Source organism: Gossypium raimondii, chromosome 13, assembly GCF_025698545.1.
Source record: "Gossypium raimondii isolate GPD5lz chromosome 13, ASM2569854v1, whole genome shotgun sequence".
Classification (NCBI taxonomy): domain Eukaryota; kingdom Viridiplantae; phylum Streptophyta; class Magnoliopsida; order Malvales; family Malvaceae; genus Gossypium; species Gossypium raimondii.
This window is the reverse complement of record NC_068577.1, coordinates 50376082-50397709: the sequence shown is the minus strand read 5'-3', so window position 1 is coordinate 50397709 and position 21628 is coordinate 50376082. Positions and strand designations below refer to the sequence as shown.

General features: G+C 28.2%; 1 protein-coding gene across 1 annotated transcript; it reads left to right on the top strand.

Moving 5' to 3' along the window:
* The first annotated feature begins 5128 nt into the window (after window positions 1-5128).
* On the top strand, window positions 5129-5910 carry LOC105781921 (uncharacterized). Its single transcript, XM_012606444.2, has 2 exons — window positions 5129-5249; window positions 5375-5910. Exons 1-2 carry the CDS (start codon window positions 5247-5249, stop codon window positions 5720-5722), a joined length of 351 nt encoding a protein of 116 aa, XP_012461898.1. The 5' UTR covers window positions 5129-5246; the 3' UTR covers window positions 5723-5910.
* Window positions 5911-21628: the final 15718 nt, after the last annotated feature.

The following is a 21628-nucleotide window of genomic DNA, read 5'->3' as shown; positions in this document are numbered from 1 at the left end:
TTTAGTTTTTGGCAATTGAGATTGAATTTGAATTATCATATACTATGTGAAAATGGTATATTGATTTACTATGAAAATTGAATGGTTGAAATTGGTAATTTGCATAATGAACATTGTTTATGGACTTGGACTTGTAAACGACCTTTGATACAATTGAGGGATAAATATTATATAGTAAATATATATAGAATCGACCTTGGTATGTTGTGCATGGAATTGTTTGAGTATTGATGTATTTGACATTAGTTAAAGTATAAGTATTTAAGCTTAATTGTATTCGCTAAAGCTTGAGAAATTGACCGTATGAATAGTAATTATAATTATTTGATGAATAAATATTTGTATGCAATTTGATAGGTAGTTTTGATTGTTTGAATAATAATAAGTGAATATACTATAAAATTATACAAATGCTTATGGCATATTCGGTCCAAAGTTTATAATCGCTTGTATTTAAATGTGAGTTTTATATACACATTTGAGTCATTGTTGTTTGTAATTGATTTGTTAGTCGAGTAGGCAAAATGAGTATGACCTAAAGTGGTGTTTGAAATAATTTTCATAATTTTTAATTATGAGTTATGTGTTTATGAATATGTTCGATGCATGATATGAAATGACTCGTAATAAGTTGATATTACCTTATTCCGGTGACGGACTCGGGTTTGGGGTGTTACAGGTTCCGTTGAGAGCCTCGTTAGAAAGGTAGAAGCCAAAAGGTTTCAAACCCTTTTATCGAGTTTTGGCTTCATTTTTGAGGGTTTTAACCCCAAATCGGCATTTTACGTGAAAAAGGGGATCAATGGGGGCATTTTTTGAACTTCAGACCACCAGAGGCGACAATCACTGTTGGCAATGATCAGCGACCACGGTGGAGCTACGACGGCCCCAGGCGGGATGAGGGGAAGCTTCAGAGAAAAAGAAGAAAAGAATTTTAAAAAAACGGATGCAAATTATTTTTTTTAACATTTTTAACTTATATAACCCCTTCAAAACGACATCGTTTTGGGCTTTGCTTCAGACGCCTAAAACAGCGTCGTTTCAAAGTTGACCCAAATAATTCGACCCGACTCCCCTAGGATCTGTGTGTTTTCGCATAGAGGGGATAATTTCCATTTTGGTCCTTCCTCGTTTTTCGCTCCTTTTTAATTTCATCCTATTCCTTTTTCATTTTTTTTAATTTTCACTCCATAATTTTAATTGCTTTGCAAATCAGTCTCTTGACTCACTGTTGACCATCAAGGGAATGACACGTATGCTAGGTTAGGGAAAATAACACTTTGAGTCCTTTTACTTTTTATTTTGTTTTGATTTAATCCTTTGTTTGCTTTTTTTTTTTTTAGTTTTTGCTTAGAATTTCTTTTAGCTTTCAATTTAGTCATTTGCCTTTTTTTTACCCCTTTCTAAATTATGCAATTTTATTTACATCATTGAGTAGTTATTTTTATTTTATTTTTATTTTGTCATTAGATATGATTATTATTACCATTATTATCATATTATAGTCATTTACTATTTTACCCTCATTACATTTACTACAATCATTTTTTTATTTCATTATAATGTTATTTCATTTGTACCTATGTAGCTATTCTTTTTTTGCCAAAAGTGTTCATTTGGTACCAAACTCAAATAAATTAATAGCACATCACATTAAATGTTATTTTCGCTTTTACCCGATGCATAGGAAATAATTAGAACCAAGATGATGTTCTTTAATTAGGGGATTTGAGAAATTGTACCCTAACTTATGGGGTACGATTTTCTCCTTGAACTGAAATAATCAAACATCCCTTTAAAATTCGGGACACATAGGGCTTAAGTAATAATTAAATGGTGATTATTCTTGTTTTTGAGACCTCGTGCCCTAACTTAAGGGACATGATCTTTTCTTCTTGATTAACTTTAAATAAGAAGACATTTTCCATGAAATTTAATTTAGTTAGCGATATTTTAATCAAATAGCATCATGCAAAAAAAAAGGAGATCGTACTTTAAATTTTCTTTGAATTCTCAATTCTCGACACTAAGGCATCAAGTAATCAACTAGGTACCAATTTTGGGCGTTATGAGGGTGCTAATCCTTCCTCGTACATAACTGACTCTCGAACCCATTTCTTGGATTTTGTAAACCAAAAATCATCGTTTTAGCAAATCTAATATTTTATTAAAGTGACCAAGTTTTGAGGTGATCCAATCACTCCTAGGAGTGTGCAAAATTCGGGTAAAACCAAAAAAATTCGGTTAACCGACCGAATTCGGTTAATCGGTAGGTTAACCGATTTTTTCAGTTGGGGGTCGGTTAATTATTTTTTGATTTTTCGATTCACGGTTAATTCGGTTCGAAACCGGTCGGTTAACCGAATTTTTTCGGTTTAACCGAAAATATTAATAAATAAAATTATAATATATAAATAGGCCCAATATTCACCTAAACCCAATCCAAACCCAAGTATTCAATCCAACCTAATTACCCAACCCAACCCAATCATAAAAATTACAAATAATTTAATAAGTAAAAATAAAAATCTAAAACTAAAACTAAAGTATAAAAGTTTAAAAATAATTTAATTATGTATGATTCAATTAGGTTAATTCGGTTAATTCGGGTAATTTGGGTAATTCGGTTAATTCGGGTAATTCAGTTAATTTGGTTAATTCGGCTAATTTTTAACCAAAAATAAAAAACATATAATTTTCAGTTAATTCGGTTAACCCATCGAATTAACCAAAAAAATTTCAGTTCGGTTAATTTTTTTGAAAAAATTTTGATTCGGTTAACGATTAAAAATTTTGAAAGGTTGGTTAATTCGGTTAATGCTATTTCGGGTCGGTTAGCCGGCCGGTTAACCAAATGAGCACCCCTAATCACTCCTAATGAAAAAGAACTGATGGCAACTCTATTTTCGCCTTTTAAAATAAAAAGTCGAGCCCAAAATTTTTTTTTCAATAATATAGATTTAATCTGGATACTAAAGTCCATCAGGAGAGAAAAGTACGGGGACACAAAAAATTGAAGGGGGAACATTATTTAGGGTTATGGTTTTTTTTTTCCTTTTCTACTTTTCTTTTGGTTTTTAGTGTGACATTGGAATGTGACAAACCAGGGTAGTGCCCATGGTTTTATGGTTCTCAATTTTCTTTTGTTGCTTTATTTTTTCCAATTTTCTAGGAAGTGTTTCTTCATTTTCAATATAAGTGGTTGGCTTTTAATTAAAAAAATATTTTTTTTATAAAAGATGATTCTATAAATGAATTTACATTTAATAAAAATATTAATAGCATTTATTTTATTTTATTTTATTTTAAATTCATCTATGGCAATCCCAAAAGTGCTAATTATTACCAACAAGTGGCTTTTTCCTAAATATTTGGATTTTAGAGTCAAAAAAAAAGAAAGTAAAACAATGAATAAAAATTCACAATTTTGGGGCTTTTCTTAAAAGCCAATAAATTTTAATTGGAATTAAAAGATTTTTTAATTAATTGATTTATCACATTAGGATATTTTACATTATTGAATGAGCCCATGCAAAAATAATTAGATGATGACAAAATTATTAAAGATTAAGATTTCTTATTTTTGTTGATGAGTGTATGAGTAGTTATGTGATTTTGACTAAATGATTGTTAAATCCTTGTGATTGAAATAAATGGGATAAAATGAATTTTTATTAGTACAATCTGATCTATTATAAAAAATTAATAAGTTTTACTTAAATATCATATTTGATCCGAACAAAACTAAATTCGGATTGTAAAATGAAAATACCTGTGATTATAAAAAATATTAATTATTATTTAATAAACCTTAATTCTAATATTATATTATTTTTTATAAGTAATTATAATGTTTTATTACCACAGTTATGACTAAATATATATATATTTATTAATTTTAATATTACTATTATAATAATTAATCTTGCGGCTACTAGCGGAAAGAATTTTATCGCACATCAACTATTTCTTGGCGTAGATCTCTGACTCAGCATTATCCTTAAAGCTGGATTCCTCTATCTTTCGTTGCGTGTGCAATGGTTGCAAAGTTGGGATATAATTATTTTGTGGATTAATATAAATTTCGCCATTAATACTGGTATATTTTTGTCAAAATAGTATTCTATTATTATCAATTTTTTTTTTCAAATTATTTTTTCTAATGGTTAAAAATGTTAACAGGGATAATGTGAAATTTTATATATGGAATATTTTTAATAAAATATAATTTATTACTTAGATAACCTAATAAGATAATTATATGTAAAAAATAATAAAATAAATAATGCATGAAATTTAAAAATAACTCTTAATTTTAAAAATAAATGTAATTATCTAAAGAAAACTTAACTCTATAAAAGAACCTCTCATAAATAAACATATGAAAAATTGAATCCTTTTCTTAAAAAATTTTAAAACCTTGAATCATTTTCTTTAAATTAAGAGTTATTTTTAATTTTATGTATTATTTATTTATTTTATTATTTTCACATGTAATTATCTTTTAGATTTTTAAAGTAATAAATTATATTTCATTAAAATATTCCACACATAAAATTTCATATCATCTCTGTTAACTTTTTAACGGTATTTTCATCAAATTTATTAGAAAATAATTAAAAAAAAGATTGGTGGCAAAAAAATTTTAAAAATATAATTAAAGCCATTTTGACAAAACAAAGAAATATTAATAACATGCCTAGTATTTTCATAATTTAACGCGGTTTCTAGGTTGACAAAATTTAGTTCACATTCCACGTGGCAAGACTGAAATCTAATTAAGACAAACTTGACCAAAAGAAGACGTAAATTAAAGCAAGACAACCTTAACTAATCGAGGCCCACCTTTAGTCATGCTGACAAAAATATTATATATATATATATATTTTTTGTTTAAACTGCAAGGAGTACTACATATAATTGAAAATTTCATACCCCACAACTTCATAAATCTTTGTAAGACCATGACACCCACCTTTACAATGCCCACCGTCATGAAACTGAGACAAAGATTAAATGTAGTTAAAAGATTTCATGTGCCAACGACCATTCCTGCGATTTTAGCATAACTTATTTGCTTTTATTCATTTATGACGACAATAATATTAAATATCACTATATCAGTAATGTTACGTACGCCCTTCTTCAGTGTTTTATTCTCTCTCTATATATAGCATCAAATTAGAATACCCCTCATAGCTCACTCCACAATTCTTGCAGTTTCACGAATCTTTGTCTCATATCCTATGGTTAGATTTCGGTTTATGTTATTTCAGTTTCCTAACAGTAACAACACCGACATCATTTATTGTTAGTAAGGACTTAGATTTTTTGTTAACGAATAAAGTTATGTTTTTTGTCTTTAATAAAACAGGGCCCGCAAGAGGTCATTATGTTTACTGATATGGCTGTGGAAGCTGCAAGGATGAGAGAGGAGACAAGGCGGATGAATGAGTTGCTAAGGTCTCTTCAGCTTGCGCTTCGTGAGAAAGCCAAGGAATACGAAATGCTTAAGAAGAAGAAGCAGAGCATGGTTGCTAAGGAATCCCCCAAGCTGAAACTGGTTGATGATTTCATGCTCTTCCTTGCTGCAATTGACAAAAACGATAGGGAGAATGCCCTGAATTTCGATGAAAAAGCAATGATGAATTCTATTCTCGCTATGATGAACGGTGGCAACAATGGCGAACTTGCTGCTGATGGCGGTAAAAAAGAAGCCTGAAATCAAATTTACAACTACTTTCATAGCTCCAGTATTCGGCTTTTTTGGATTGTAAGATTAAATAAACTCGGAACAATTATGGTTGCTGAAAAAGCCCAGGGCTTATGTTTTCAAGAATCTGTACTTGGTTATGTTTTTGTTCATTCTGTAACATTTTCAAGTTAATGTTTGCATGCTGCTGTTCCTAATGTTTCTTTGCTGCATGTTTCGTAAGGAAAAAAAAAAGCTAGATAAAAATAACATTCTGAAAAGAAAAAAGAATGCAGCAAATTGGGGGTAGATTAATATGTAAAGTGATTGCAGGCTTACAAAAGCGGTAAAAAGTCTTCAAATTAAAAAAATAATAAATAATTAAGCCACTATTTTTTTTCACTTAATTGGTAATTGAATTTTCAATATGCATAAAAAAAATCCTTAAACTTTTTTAAAGAAAGCAATTAAGCTTCTACTTTTTTTTTTTGGTACTCCTTTGACTGCTAACTTTAATAGTTAACCGTTAAAGTTAACTGCCCCTAATTTTTCCAGTTAAAGCAACCACACATTAATCATGGCATGACATGTAACAAAAAATATAAAATAAAAATCAATAAAAGTTATAAAATTGTAAAAAATTATAAAAATTGTAAAAATTTATAAAAAATTTTTGTAAAATCTTATATATTTTTTATAAACATATAGAAATATAGAAAAAAATAAAGTGTTATAAAGTCATAAGAAAATTATAAAATGTAAAGAAATATAAAATTAGTAAAAAAATATAAAAATTATCGTACCAAAAGAAGTATTTGTAATTTTTTATAACTTTTATTTATTTTTATTTTTATCATTTTTCGTCACATGTCACACTGTGTTGTGACATGTGATGACTTTAACAGGAAAAAAACTGAGGGTCGTTAACTTTAACGGTCAACGGTTAAAGTTAATGGTTACATGACCTTTTTGATACATTTTACAAAATTTTTTATATGTTTTACAATTTTTATAATTTTTTTTCTAATTTTTAAAAATTTTAAATATTTTATTAAAATTTAACATTTTTATAAATTTTATTGATTTTTTATTTTTTTTATAATTTTTTTACCACATGTCACGCTATGCTTGTGACACGGGGTGGCTTTAATTGAAAAAGATTAGGGGAAATTAACTTTAACTTTAACAGCTGTTAAAGTTAATGGTTAAATGGTCTTTTTTTTTAATGTATTTTGGCTGTTTAAGTACTCAATTGAGTGCAAACAAAAATGACTTAATTGCTTCTTTTTTTTGAAAAATTTAGAGGGCATTTTTTATGCAATTTTGCAATTCAAGTACCCAATTGAGTAAAAAAAAAAGTAGAGGCTTAATTGTTGTTTTTGAAAAAGTTTGAGGGTCTTTTTAATGCATTTTGAAAGTTCAAGTACCCAATTTAATGCAAAAAAAAATTAATTGGTTTTTTTTTTTAAAGTTTAAGTGTTTTTTACATGCTTAAGCCTTGTAATTGCTTTACTTACCATAGTGTATATAATTTACACTAGAGGGATTTCCACTAATAATCTTGTTGTGCTTTGATTTTCCTGTTGAATTATTTCGGGTCGCTTTATTGTTGTGCTAAGATATATATCCTATTATTTAAATTTTTGATTGAGTTAGTAGTACGAGTTAACTGCGCACCAACTCGATTAAAAAATTATGAGAATGCCCTTTGTAATTAAAATAAATAATATTATGTGGGTGTATTTTAATCTTTTCACTTTAAAATAATATGCATATGATAGATTTCAAACACACGCCAATTATATCAATAAAATTTTAATTTAGCACTCAATTAAAGCTTTACTTTGATATTTTTATACATTCTAATTTTATTATGCACACTCTATTACCTCCATCAGTTTTATATATATATATATATATATATATATATATATATATATATATATATATAATAATGTATTTGATTGAGTTGGTGTCATAAGTTAACTCGACACCAACTCAAAATTAATGACAATACTTTGATACACAATTTATTCTATTTTAATATATAACATATATATTTCATGTATTATTATTAATTGGTTTCAAACCATAAGTTTTATTATTTATTATATGTTATTAAAACACACATTTGTATTCTAAATTTGTGATTTTCACACGCATATGCATGTGATAGGATTTCTAGTATTATTTATGGTTTTAGAGAGAAGTCATAAATCTTTCACCAATAAAAGGAATAACTTTTTATTGGTTGGTGTAAACCATGACAGGTGTTAGACTATCGAGACTTACTTGAAAATATAAATTAGATTCCTCTTTATTGGTTAGTGTAAACCATGACACGTGTTAGGTTATCGAGATCTACTTGAAAATATAAATTAGTAGATAGCAACAAATAGGATTGTATCTATAGAAATCGATAATAATTTTATTTCTCAAATAAAAACAAGTAAATATAAAAGGGGTTCCAAAAATAAAATTAAAATTAAAATTAAAAACTTATAAAAGAAAGCAAAAAATTAAAAGTTTGGAAAATCAAAGGAGAAAAGTTTCGCCAAAGGTAAAATCTTCTTTTGATTGATAAGTTCAATCATCGATACAAGGATATCTTTAATGCTTTTGTAACTATCCAGTTTCTAGTGGTGTCGAAAAAGATGGTTTTGAGACCTCGTTTTCATAAACCGAGCTCATAAAGATTTAATAGAGATATTTACAAGGTTATCATATATATGAATTGAAATTTGGTTAAGTTATTTAACCGAAATTGTGAGTAATTATGGCTCAGTGACTAAATTGTAAAAATTTAATTGCTATAGATTTTTAATTAGATTAAGGCTTGAGGACTTAAATAGCAATTAATCAAAGGTTTAAAATAGAAATTATATCATGTTAAAATGTTTTTTTAGTGGACGGTATGATTAAGAGACCATTAACTTAATTAAAATAAGGTTTGTTTAATTAAATTAAGGTTAACTAAGCTAATTTAAAATTTAATCCTAGTATAAAAATGGAATTTCGGTGGAAAGAAAGAGAAGTTCATCTTCACCAATTGATTCCAAGTGACAGAATGGTGCTTAATGCCATTGTTAGGTTTTTCCAAGCTTTTGGCCCTAATTTCAAGTAAGTTGCTAGCCATTTTTCTTTTATTTTTATGGAATTTGAATCATGAGAGTTTGATCTAGCTAACTCATGTACTAATTTGTAAAACTGTTAAAGTTTTAGAAAGTTGTCATGGTTGAGAATTGAATGGTTTAGGTGTTAAATTGTTAGAAATTAAGCTTAGTATATAAAAAGGACTAAATTGTAAAGCTTAATTGTTAATTTTGTACATTAGGGACCAAATTAAACAAAATGCAAAACTATCATTAATTTTTGGTAGAGATAGAAAATAGAAGGTCCCTAATGAGTTTTGGTGAAATCAAATTTTAATCTGAGGCCTTGAATTGGAAGTTATGCTTGTCCCGCTTTTAAGGACTAAATTATCAATTTTTACATAAATTGATAATTGCTTGTGAATTGGTTGGAATTTGATAGTATGTTATTTTTTATGACTATTCCTAGCTAACATTGACGCAGAACTACCGAGAGGAAAAGGAAAAACGAAAATGGTAGATGAGTAGCTAAAAATTCTAGTTTGTACATTTATAATTTAAAGTCATATAAATTGCTTGAATTTTCATGCTACATGCATACGGTAGTATCAAGGTAAGTATATAGTAATAATATAACTATTGTATTAAGCTTGAATGTGAATTCTCAGAATAAAAGGCTAAAATGAATAAAATGTAAAATAGCAGGAATTGTTCTAAATATGTCATATGCTATGGAAATTGTGTAAAAATGTATGGAATAATATGGGATGCGTGTGATGTATTGTTGAATTGAGTTTTAATAGTGGAAATGATTGACAAAGGATATGTGTACTAAATTGTAAAAAGGAATTGAATATTGGTACCCTATTAACTAGTCGACTGAGTAAAATATAGTGGGCATGTCATAGGATTGATTTGTGTACGGGTTATTCACTTACGCGCCAAGACGTACCTCGTGTGCCAGGATGCACTTCGTGTGCCAGAATGCACATTATGTGCCAGTTATTTTACTTCGATTTAATTAATAATGCACTTTGGTATGTTGGTTGGACGATCATGTATCCGTCCAAGTCAGGTTAATAGGGTTGTAAAATGTAACTTGGTGAATGATATGAATGTGTATAAATTGATACCATTGAATGAATTGTACTTAAATGCGAAAGAAATGTTGAAATCACACAGCTGGGTATACAAATCAATTGAAATTGAGCTCTGAGGGCCAAAATGGATATGAATGAGTCAGTAGACTCTAAAAACTAATAAGTAATGTGATATTAAGAAGTGAATTATGTGTCATATAATGTAAGTGATTCATGGAAAATATTTATACTTGAATGCTTAATGTTGTAATTGGATTGGATTGAATAAACATTTGGTACATACTTAAGTATAAAGTTTGATGATGAAAAGTATGGCAACTAATTTGTAAGTTAGTAGGATGTTATGTGCATATAGACATACATGTTTGGAATTGAAATGTTTTGCTAATGCTTATGATATATGCTTTGAATTATAAATGTACTATTGAGCTCTATTGCTCAGCATACAGTTTGTTTTTCCCGTACGCAAGTTTAGGTAATTTTGAAGCTAGCATCTAGACGACTGTGACTAAAAAAAATTTGTAAAGTACCCTTTTGATTGTAAATGACATGTACCCTTTTGATTGTAAATGACATGTACTTAGGGTTTAAGTGATTTTATTTATTTTATGTTGTAGTTTTTGAAAGAAAAAACCTAACTAGAAAACGTGCCCTTAAGTTTTTCTATCACTGTTGAACTTAAGCCGTTCACATCTTTGGTTCCGTTTCAAAGCAAACATCGATGGTCGTCAAAGTGTCATAAACACCAAATTGACTAACTTTATCTTATCAACTAAAATTCATTAAAGAAAGTGTTAAATTGCGATTTAAGGTATAAATGGATATAAGATTTTAGGATTTAGTGTTTAGAGATTTAGAATTTTATAAAAAATATATTATTATTTTATTAGTTTTAAGGTTAAAATAGTCAAAAGAATTAATTTTATGCTTCTTGATGTATTATTATATTATTTCGCTCTTAAAAAATTTGGTGTGATATATTATTATTGGGTGCCTAAAAAGTGATTTAGTCATTTTAATCTAAGTTAAGCTCCCAAAATATTATATAACAATTTTATCTGAAAAGAAAAGTACTTTATATGACATAATGGCTATTTGACCCTCCAACTTTACCAAAAAAAAAACTATTAGCCCTTCATTTAATTTTTCACATTTTTTAACCCTTAAATTTGTATTTTTTTGTCAAATCACCCCAAACTAGATGAAATTTTTAAGTTTTTTTAACTCTGCTAATGTGGAATGCATGTGGATTATCACGTGGATGATACACCAGCATTTAATTAATTTTTAAAAATTTAAAAATTATAAAAATTTTATTTTTAAAAATTTAAAATTATTAAAATTATTGAAAAGTATAAAAATTATACAAAAATATTTTTAATTTTGTTTAATTTTTTAAAAAATACATATATTAAATGTTGACATGTCTTTCACATGTATGCCACATCAGCAAAGTTAATAAACACTAATTTTTTCATCCATTTCGAGGTGATTTGACCAAAAAAAAGCATGTTCAAGGGCTAAAAGAGATAAAAAAAATTAAATTGAGGGCTAAAATGACATTTTCTTGTAAAGCTGGAGTGCCAAAAATGTCATTATACCTTTAAAATACTTAAAGATGATACAAAATATGAAAAGGCAAAATGTCAAAACATTAATTATAATTTAAAAGAAGGGGTATTTTGTAATTTCATAATTGAGTTAGTGACTAGGTTAAAAGTAACACCAATAAAGTGCTCAAATATAGTATACTTGAAATTCTATCACATGCCATGCATGTGGAAACTACGTATTTAGAACATAGGGTGTGTGTTTAAAAATAATATAGTTTAAAAATAACATACAATAAATAATGAAACATATAGTTTATTGTTATTCCTTAAATTTTTTTGAATTCGCTTATTGGAAGAAAATAAGTTTCTTGAAAGTTGAATTGGATCCCCCTGAAAGAAATCTTGAAGTTAAAAAAACTACCTAATCGTCGAATCCTTGTTGCGAAGTCTATAAATTATACGCCCCTTGGTTGAATCATAAGCACTTACTTCACTTTGTTTTACTCTATCCCACGTTGGTAAAACTCTCCTGAAACATAACCTAAAATCATATCTTCATTATCTAAAAGAATCCAGAGTGGGAGTGATTTACTAATTAAACCTTCATGAATCCATTTTTTTGTTCTTTTATTCCAGGTAAAACTTCTTTGACGTGTCAACTATCGTAGGGTAGGAGGAGTTCTATTAGAAAACCCGTGCTTTTTTCTTTTTTCTTTTCACAAATGGAGAGTTTCAGATACAATTCGTATACCAGACAGATTACCATGAACTATTAATAATAATAACAACACATGCAATGTAACAGCCCGATTTTTTGACCCTATTCGGAACGGTGGTTTCGGGACCACGAATCCTAGTTAAAAAAATATTTTAAAATTATTTTTGGTGTTTATACTGTGTGAATTTGTGTTTGATAAATTTTCGTTCTGAAATTTTATCATTTGGGTGTCCGATTTAATAAAAGGATTTAATCGCGTAAAAGGTAAAGTTACTAACTATTTGTTAAAGTGCTAAATTGATTTGTTCTTTTAATGAGAAGTGTTTATGTTGCAATTATACCATGAAAAAAAGTGATGGACGGTTAAGGGCATATATTATATGGTTTTATAATTTAATTATAAAGGTTAAAATAGTAAATAGGTAAATAATATATTAATTAATAAAACCAAACAAAGTGGCCATGCATTTTGTCTTTGTTATTGCCGAAAAATTGAGAAAGAAAAGAACATTTTGAGCTTTTGTTCATTCGACCATTGGAAGACAAAAATTAGGTATGATCCTTGTTTGGTTTTTGATAATTTTTACGTTTTTGAGATCGTTGCTTCGAATACTACTCGACCCATGCTTGAATTTTTGAATTTGATGATGATTTTGTGTTTTACCATTGTTGAAAGCTTGTGATTTTTGTTGTTTGATACTAGAAAATAAAATATATAAATGGATAAACATATGTTGTATTTGAATTTTTGATGATTTTGAGTAATTAGGGCTAAATTGAAAAAATAATAAATTGAGGGACTAAAATGTGAAATAAATGAAAATCATGGACTTATATGAGCTTAGTGAATATTCGGCCAGCTATTGTGCAACAAAATTTTGTTTATTTTGTATTTTGTGAAATAGGGACTAATTCGTGAAAAATGTAAAATGTTAGAGGCAAAAGTGTAATTTGTCCATTTATGTATTTTGGATAAATTTGATTGAATATGTGATTAAATAAGTTTAAATTATACTAATTTAGATCAAGAAAAAAAGAAATCGAAATTGGATCAAGAGAAATCTAATGTTGTGGAATAGTCGTCCCGGTTCGTCTATCTTTGTCCGAGGTAAGTCTATAGGTAAATAAACGTTGTTAATTTGAATTGTATGTAAACTAAATATGCTGGTTTGAATTCTATTAATTTATAATTGTGATAGTCTAATATGATTTTGCATAGAAATAATATATTCTAATTTGATTCGATCAAATTAGGACGTCTGAAAGTCCTGTACGAACCAAAGGAAATTCGATAAGTATTTTTGAGTAAGACCCTGTGTGGGACAGTGGCATCAAATTGTAATTACGAATAAGACCCTATGAGGGACAGTGGCATCGTTACATGTTTACATGTAAGACCACGTGTGGGACGTTGGCATTGTACGATAAATATGATTATTCGAGCATCCTATTCAGTTTCGATTGGTTCAATGGGCATTATTTAGTTGTGATGGAATGTGAAATTGAGCTAAAAGGGTCAAATAAGTGTTAAATTCAATGTTAATGAAAATAAGGTAAGTTTAGTATTTGAAATAGTGATATAAATTATATATGGTATATAGAGAATAATATGTGTTTATATGAATGCTCATATTCGGCCAAATGATGTATTTTTGATATCGAAAGTGAGAGTTATGAGTGTTTATGAGTATATGTGTATTCGGCCAAGTGATGTTTAATTGCTAGTATATTTTTGTAATGCTATATGAATTCGTTACTATATTAAATGTATATGTGATTAAGGGTTGTTTGATTCGTCTTAGCTAAATTATATTATTAATGTCATTTAAATGATTTAATTGCTTATGACTTACTAAGCTATTCAAGCTTACTGTGTCTGTGTTCGTTCGTTGTTTTATAGATTTTTCGAAACAAGTTACAAGCTTGGGGGTCGTCAAAGTAATTAGTCACACTATCGATCGTTATTTTGGTATTTTCAAAAGTTGAACTTTACTCTTATGGAATGTATAGGCTAGTTTGTGTTTTGGGTTAGTTTTTGAATTTGTAAATAATAAGCCATGCGAAAATGGCTAGATATGATGCTTAAGTTTATGCAAATTTCGGTTATGGTATATATATATATATGTGTGTGATGTGTTTGGCATATTGTTAATGGTTATGAATTTGTGGTTGGTTCACGGTTTTTTTTATATTGATGCATATATGTGAACTGTGTTAATTTATCTTGTTAAAATGTTTTTAAGTAATTGAGTTTGGGATGTTGGATTATAATTAGATATGTTACGAATTAATATTAAATATATTTATCTGAGTTTGGTTTGACATGTTTAATGCATAGTAGATTTGTCTTCTATACTATATATATAATGATTATATCTTATGATATGTTTTTGCATGTAATTGAATAGTGTTTGATTTACATTTGAAAATGACTAGGATACGGTTTAGTAAGGTAGTAAATTAATAGAAAACATTTTTATGCATATGTGTATATATATTAGATTATGGAATTAAAAATGTGATCAACAATGATGTATGATAATTTAGAAAAATGGACTAGTAAAATTGGATAAGTTAATGTCCGTTTAGGTATATACATATGTGCATAATTGAATTATTATTATTGTTAATCTTCATTTGTGATTTTAGCTTAAGTTTTGGAAAATGACCAAATGAATGGTAACATGTTAATTTCTAAGGATGAGTAGTTTGGTGCATGTTTATTTTAGTCAAATAGAGTGACCTTATAGTGATGTGTGTTTTGATATTTAATGACATGTAATGTCTTTATTTAGTGTTAGTATTTATGCAAGAAATTTAATGAAATTGGCGATTTTAATATTTATGCAAGAAATTTAATGAAATTGGCGATTTTGTGTTGAGGTACTATATATATATATACAATGAATAATGCTAGTTAATAAACCATGTGTCTATGAAACTTGTCGCATATACTATTAATCAATATGTTTCGATATATGCTATACCAGATTGAAATATATGCATGATTATATTGAAATTTTAAAATTTTATGTGGTGATTAGTTAAATGTATGAAAGTTGTGTTTTGTCCGGTAATGCCTCGTAACCCCATTCCGGCGACGGATACGGGTTAGGGGTGTTACATGCAATACTTATGATATTAACATGAAACAAATTAAGATTAAATTGTGAGTAAACGAAATTTAAACATGTAAATACATCATATTAAAAATATTAAATATACTACAATTGTTTATCATATTCAAGTTCAAAAATGTTAGAAAATTTCAAAAATTTCAGAATAAGTTCACCACATAACTTATCTTTTTAAGTTTGAAAGTCCTTCTCTTGCTTATTACCCCATTTAAATCCCACATATTTCTTTACAATTTCATTTAGTGAATCATCAAAATGTCTATAATAGTTAGCGAGCTCATGAAAAGATTTATCTTGGAAATGGATTTGGGAGTAGACCACGAACGAACAACTCTCACTTTTCCTCATCAATTTCAATTCTGTTTGCACTCACAAGTCACAACAAAACCTAAAAAAATTAATTTATCTATGCAAAAGATGCACTTCTGAATGTTAGCATAAAGTTGTTCCTTTTGAAGCACATAAACAACAAATCTAACATGCTTAACATGATGTACCATAGGTTAGAATGCCTTTAAAGTAAATAACAATAATTTTTTTTTCAAATTTGATCTTAATTCATCAATCTCATGAAAATAGTAACTACATTAATTAAATCAATAGGCATTACCAACCATTTATATAATCCATATATGGTTTTAAATGTCATTTCTATTCATTACATAATTTGATGATATCCACCTTTAAGATTAATTTTAGTAAAAGTAGAAGCACCATGCAGTCCATCTAGCATATCAAGCTTAGGCTTAGGTATCAAATGCCTATATTTAATGGTAATCTTAGTGCTATATTTACAAACAACATACTTTCTAATACTATTATTTTTCTTAGGAACTAAAACTACTAGAATCACACAATGATTACGAGATGATTAAGAGATTCTCAAACATGTCTCTTTTCCATCTACTTTTCACTTGTCTTTGTAATTCTTTTATCTTCTTGATAAATGAGTCAATTTGGATTGGAAACTAGTTTCAAAGCTATAATCACTTGACTCTTTTGGATTGAAAACTGCTCACTTGCTACATGCAGGACACATAAATGCACACATCGATCAACTTGTAATAAAAGCAACTGCTCACTTTTTGTTATTGGCTCTTTTGGATTGGAATCATTAGTTTGTTTCTGCTTTGTATTGTTTTTTTTCATTCTGTAACATTTTCATGTTAATTATTGGACCATATTTGGTTTTATCTATTTTGTATTGTAGTGTTATCAAAGGGAAAATAAAACCAAATAAAAAGAACATTTTGAAAACGTTCCTTTAAGTTTCTTGTAACAACCCATTTTTTAGTGGTAACAAAACAGTGGTTTTGGAACCACAAATTTTTGTCGTGTTTGCCCGTAAATATTATTTATAGAATATTTACAGATTCATTAGAGTCTTATTAAAATTTGGTCAAGAAATTTTAGCGTTTAGATAGCCAATTAAAGAAAAAGGACTAAATTATAAAAGCTGCAAAACTTGTTAATTATTGCATTTATATGATTTAATAGCTTAACTAATAAATGTGGGTGAACGGTAATGGGGTTAAAAATCAAAGAAAAATTGAAAGAATATTGATTTAATGACAATTTTGTAATTAATTCAAAATTAATAAAACAAATTGAAACAAAAGGCATTTTTCTTTATTTTCTCTTCATTATTGGTCGAAAACCACCACTGGAGACCTAGGAAGCTTTGGTCATCTCCTTACCTTGCATGGTATGGAAATTGACCCATTTTCTTGTAATTTTTATGTTTTTGAGATCGTTGTAATTAGGTCCAGCTAGCCCGTACCTTCATTTTTGAATCTGTTAAAATTTTGAAAGTTACCATTGTTGAATATTTGTTTTTTGTGATGATAATTATATATTTGAAGCTTTGGTTGTGATATTTGGTTGTTTTGTGAAGTAATTTTGTTAGATTTTGATTTAAGGATTAAATTGTTAAAATGTCAAAATTTCAAGGTTTGATGGTGAATTTAATGTATAATAGGGACTCTTAAAGGGCCTAGAATATTTGGTTGTAATTTTATTCTTAGAATATGGTCAATTTGATGATTTTCGAGTTAGAGGACTAAATTGTAAAAGTTGTAAAAGTTTAGGAAAATGTGTAATTAATGAAAATTTAAAGGTCATATGCATTGAATGGAATGTGAAATGTGTATGAGATTAATATATTATATTTAATTATTATATAGATCAAGATTTGAATCAGAGAGACAATAACCGAGGAAAAAGAAAAATAACGGAATAATCCCAGTGTATTATTGACCGGAATTAAATAGGTAAGTCCATAGTATTTGAATACGTAAATAAAGCTTTACTTGTAATCTTATATTGTTGTTATTTAATGAATATTTTTATAGATAATTATTGTTGAATACACATGCGTGCCCCTGTTTGTACTTCGATACCCCTAAATGCACATACGTGCCCCTGTTTGTATTTCGATACCCCTGAATGCACATACGTGCCCTGTTTGTACTTTGGTAACCCTAAACCAAATAGTATGTGAAATGTGTCTAATTGTATTTAGATTAAATGTTATACTATGTCCTTACTAAGTTATGTAAACTTACCGGTTCTTGTGGACTGTTTTGTAGATAATCGTTGCTGACATTTTGGAAGGATCAAACAACTGGCTCACACTATCCATCTAAGTTGGTAGTTTTTGTATCTTCTAGGGTAGTGGCATGTATATATAGATAAATATGTAGTTTTGAAATGTATAGGATATTTTGTAATGGTGTCTTGGTATGTTTATGCTTTGAAGGTTATGTTTGGTTTGGTGTACTTTAATGCTTCACCAAGTATTGCCATTTTGGTCACTTTCAAATGCTTGTACATAAGGTTCCTTTTTGGTATTTTATGATGACTTGAAAATGGTTAACTGTGATAAGTTTTGGTATGTGTTTAAACTAGATTTTATGCATGAACTAGGTAATGTTGACTTGTTTCGGTCTGTAATGTTTTGATATATTTGTGGTGCCGTTGAATGACATATTAGTTAGTGAATTAGGTAGTTTGGAATGGCATGATTATATGTATTTGAATGATGCTTAGGTCCCTTGAAAATTTGCATAAATGGATGGGTTAGTTATGCATGAATTGGTTATGAAATGGCTTAATTTTAGGTTCATACTACCTAAGACACGGGCTATAACATGGTCGTGTGTCATTTGAGAATTTCTTAGTGTTCAAGCCAGTGAATTACACGGCCTAGCACACAGCCTAACACATGGGCATGTGTGGTAACTCAGAGAGTTACACGGCCTAGCACACGGCCTGACACACGGGCTTGTGGGGCTACTCAGTGAGTTACATGGGTGAGGACATGGGCTGGGACACGGTCGTGTTTCCCTTGTTCGAAAGTTACATGGCCTGGGGTAATTTCACACGACCGTGTAACCCTTTTTTTTCCAATTTTTACAACTTTTTCTTAAAACTTCTGATTTGTTTCAATTAGTTCCGGACTGCCTCAAAGCTATTTTTAAGGCCTCGAAGGGTCGATTTAGGGACGAAATGCCTATGATTGATATGTTTTGAATGTCATTTATTTATTTTAATGTCATATATAGATAAATGATTCTCGATTGTATGGTAATGCTCCATAACCCTAATCCGACAATGGGGACGGGTTAAGAGTGTTACATTTCTATTGTTTTTGCTAAGTGTACTCATAATTTTCTATATGATGATGTATTTTCATATTTATGTCAACTCTAAAAATAGTATAATCTTAGGGTCTGTTTGTTTACATGTAAAAGGTTTTATCGAAAATGTTTTCTGCATTTTCCTATGTTTGTTTCACAGAAAACAACTTGGTTAACGGAAAATGACTTACAGGTCAATGGCAAAATAAGTCTTTTTCCTTGTAAAATGACTTACCCTTTTGAAAAGCGTAAGTCATTTTCCGAAAAAGAGCTCCTTAATAGATAATTTTACTTTTATATAAAAATTAAATTAAATCAAGTTTAATATTATTATATTGATAATAATTTTTATTTTTATTTTTAAAAATATTTAAAATATTAATATAAAATATTATATTTTTAATATTATTAAACATACGTATTTAATTATTTATATTTAGTCATATAATAAATAATTAATATAATTTATTATTTTAAAAAAATTTAATATTTAAATTTTATTTTAATAGTAAATTTTAAAAATAATAATTTTAAATAATATTGTTCACATATTATTGAAAATATCAATATTAATATTTTAATACTAAATATTTATTACAATTATAAATATATTAATAATAAATGTTTTGTAGTATAAATGTTAAAATATGTCATAAGTCTATATACTCTTCACAAATTTGCAATTTAGTTTATGTACTTTTATTTTCAAGAATTTAGTCCTCTATTTTTCAAATTTAAAAATCAAGCCCAATTCTTTGACATTGTTGATTTTTTTGTCAATTTTGTTAAAGTCACATTTTAAATAAAAAATACTCATCGGTAGTCATGTAACTAAAAATAATCGTTGCAATGAACCTAAATTTAACAAAATATTTTTAATATATGTAAAAACAATGTAAAATATAAAATTATAGATATAAAATAAACTCAATTAAACAATAAAAAAATAAAAAAAATCTCAAATGTATGTTTGTTTAATTGAAAACGACTTTTATGAAATATTTTTAAAGAACCTGCCAAACAAAAGAAAATATTTTACACAGATTCATCCAGACACTAGAAAATATTAGCTTTTCCAGAAAAGTAAGTCATTTTCCAGAAATCATTTTCCGGAAGCCATTTTCAGTGAAACAAAAGGAGCCTTAGAATGAAATCACAAATTCACCACAGTTGTGCACTACATGATAGGTTATTCATATCATTTCTTTTTTCTTTTACTTTTTAAATAAAACGGTGAATTACATCGGGTGAGCTAAGTTTAATGGAAATAAATGAAACTGATCATAATAGTCAAATTCAGTTTGATAAATTTCGATTTTAGATTTTAAAATCATTTTAACCCAAATCCAATAATAGAGCTGAATCCAAAATAAACCATATAATTTACCCAAACCTATTTAATACAAATTACAAAATATTATACAGTTTAAAATTTAAAACAATCAAAGTTTAAGCCTTATCTGCAATCTACGGCTTCCTCCGTTGATTTCTCTCATTTCTCCCTTCACCATTCCTAAACCACTAAACTCTAGGTAATTTTTTTATTTTGATCACTTAACTATTCAAAAATTTTCATTTACGTCACTAAACAGTTAAAATCAGTGGTATATGCCTTTCTTTGTTTGCACTGTCTGTATCAATCAAAAGTATTCTTTCCCCTTCTCTTCTATAGTTCAGTTTTTTTTCATGAAATAGTTTTAGATGTTACGAATCTGCAAATCAAAATTCAAACAACTTTTTCTTCGATTTCCAACATTGATCGTCAGATCGACTTGGACCTAATATATGTTCTTCTACTCATCAATGGGTATCAATCTATCGTACCGATTGTCGAATCGTCGCTTAGAGCTCGCTGGCGGAACCTTTTCCTTTAAAAATACTTAATAGCCCAATACCTTAATTAAAAGCTTTTAAATAGTTCGGTAACTTAAATAAAAACTTTCGAATAGTTCAATAACTAAATTATAACTTTTTTTTACTAAGTGATCAAAACGAAAAAAATACTCATAGTTTAGGGACTAATGGTGTAATTTACCCTAACTCTAATTACACAACCTCCATTGCGCCTCCAACCTCCTCCCGCGCGGCCGCACCTCTACCATCAGTTGGCCTCTACTCAATTGCTCACCCTCTCCTCTCTCAGCCGCCTCTCACAAACCGCAAGTCTCCCACTCTCTCTCGGTTGAATCACACGTTTTATTTAAAAATACTCACCCTCCATCGATATTTAATATTTTATTTTCAACGATATGCTCTTGCACTCTTCAGTTTTCAATATTTGTGATTGTTTCACCACTTTGATTTTACCATGCTTGGCCTTAGACGGTTAAAAGAGAAAAAAAAACCGAAATAATGTTTGGATTTTGATCTTTGGAATTAATTACTCTTAATTGGATGTTTGCTATTTAACAAGTTTAGAACCCTTTTGACATTTCAACTGGAGCTCTAATATTTAATTTTACTGTAATTTCAATACAAATTGTGTTAGATTATCCAGCTTCAAGTGGAGCTCTAACATTTTTGTTACGGTTTCATTGTTTCTCTAGCTTTTGTTAAAAAAAAAAATCAGTCTGGTGGGGTATTATAAGACAATAATCAACTTTATTGTATCTAACAAGTATTCATATCAGACACTCACCTTTCAATTTTTGTAATAAAACATATAAACATACAAGGAATAAGAAAAAGGAAAATGATA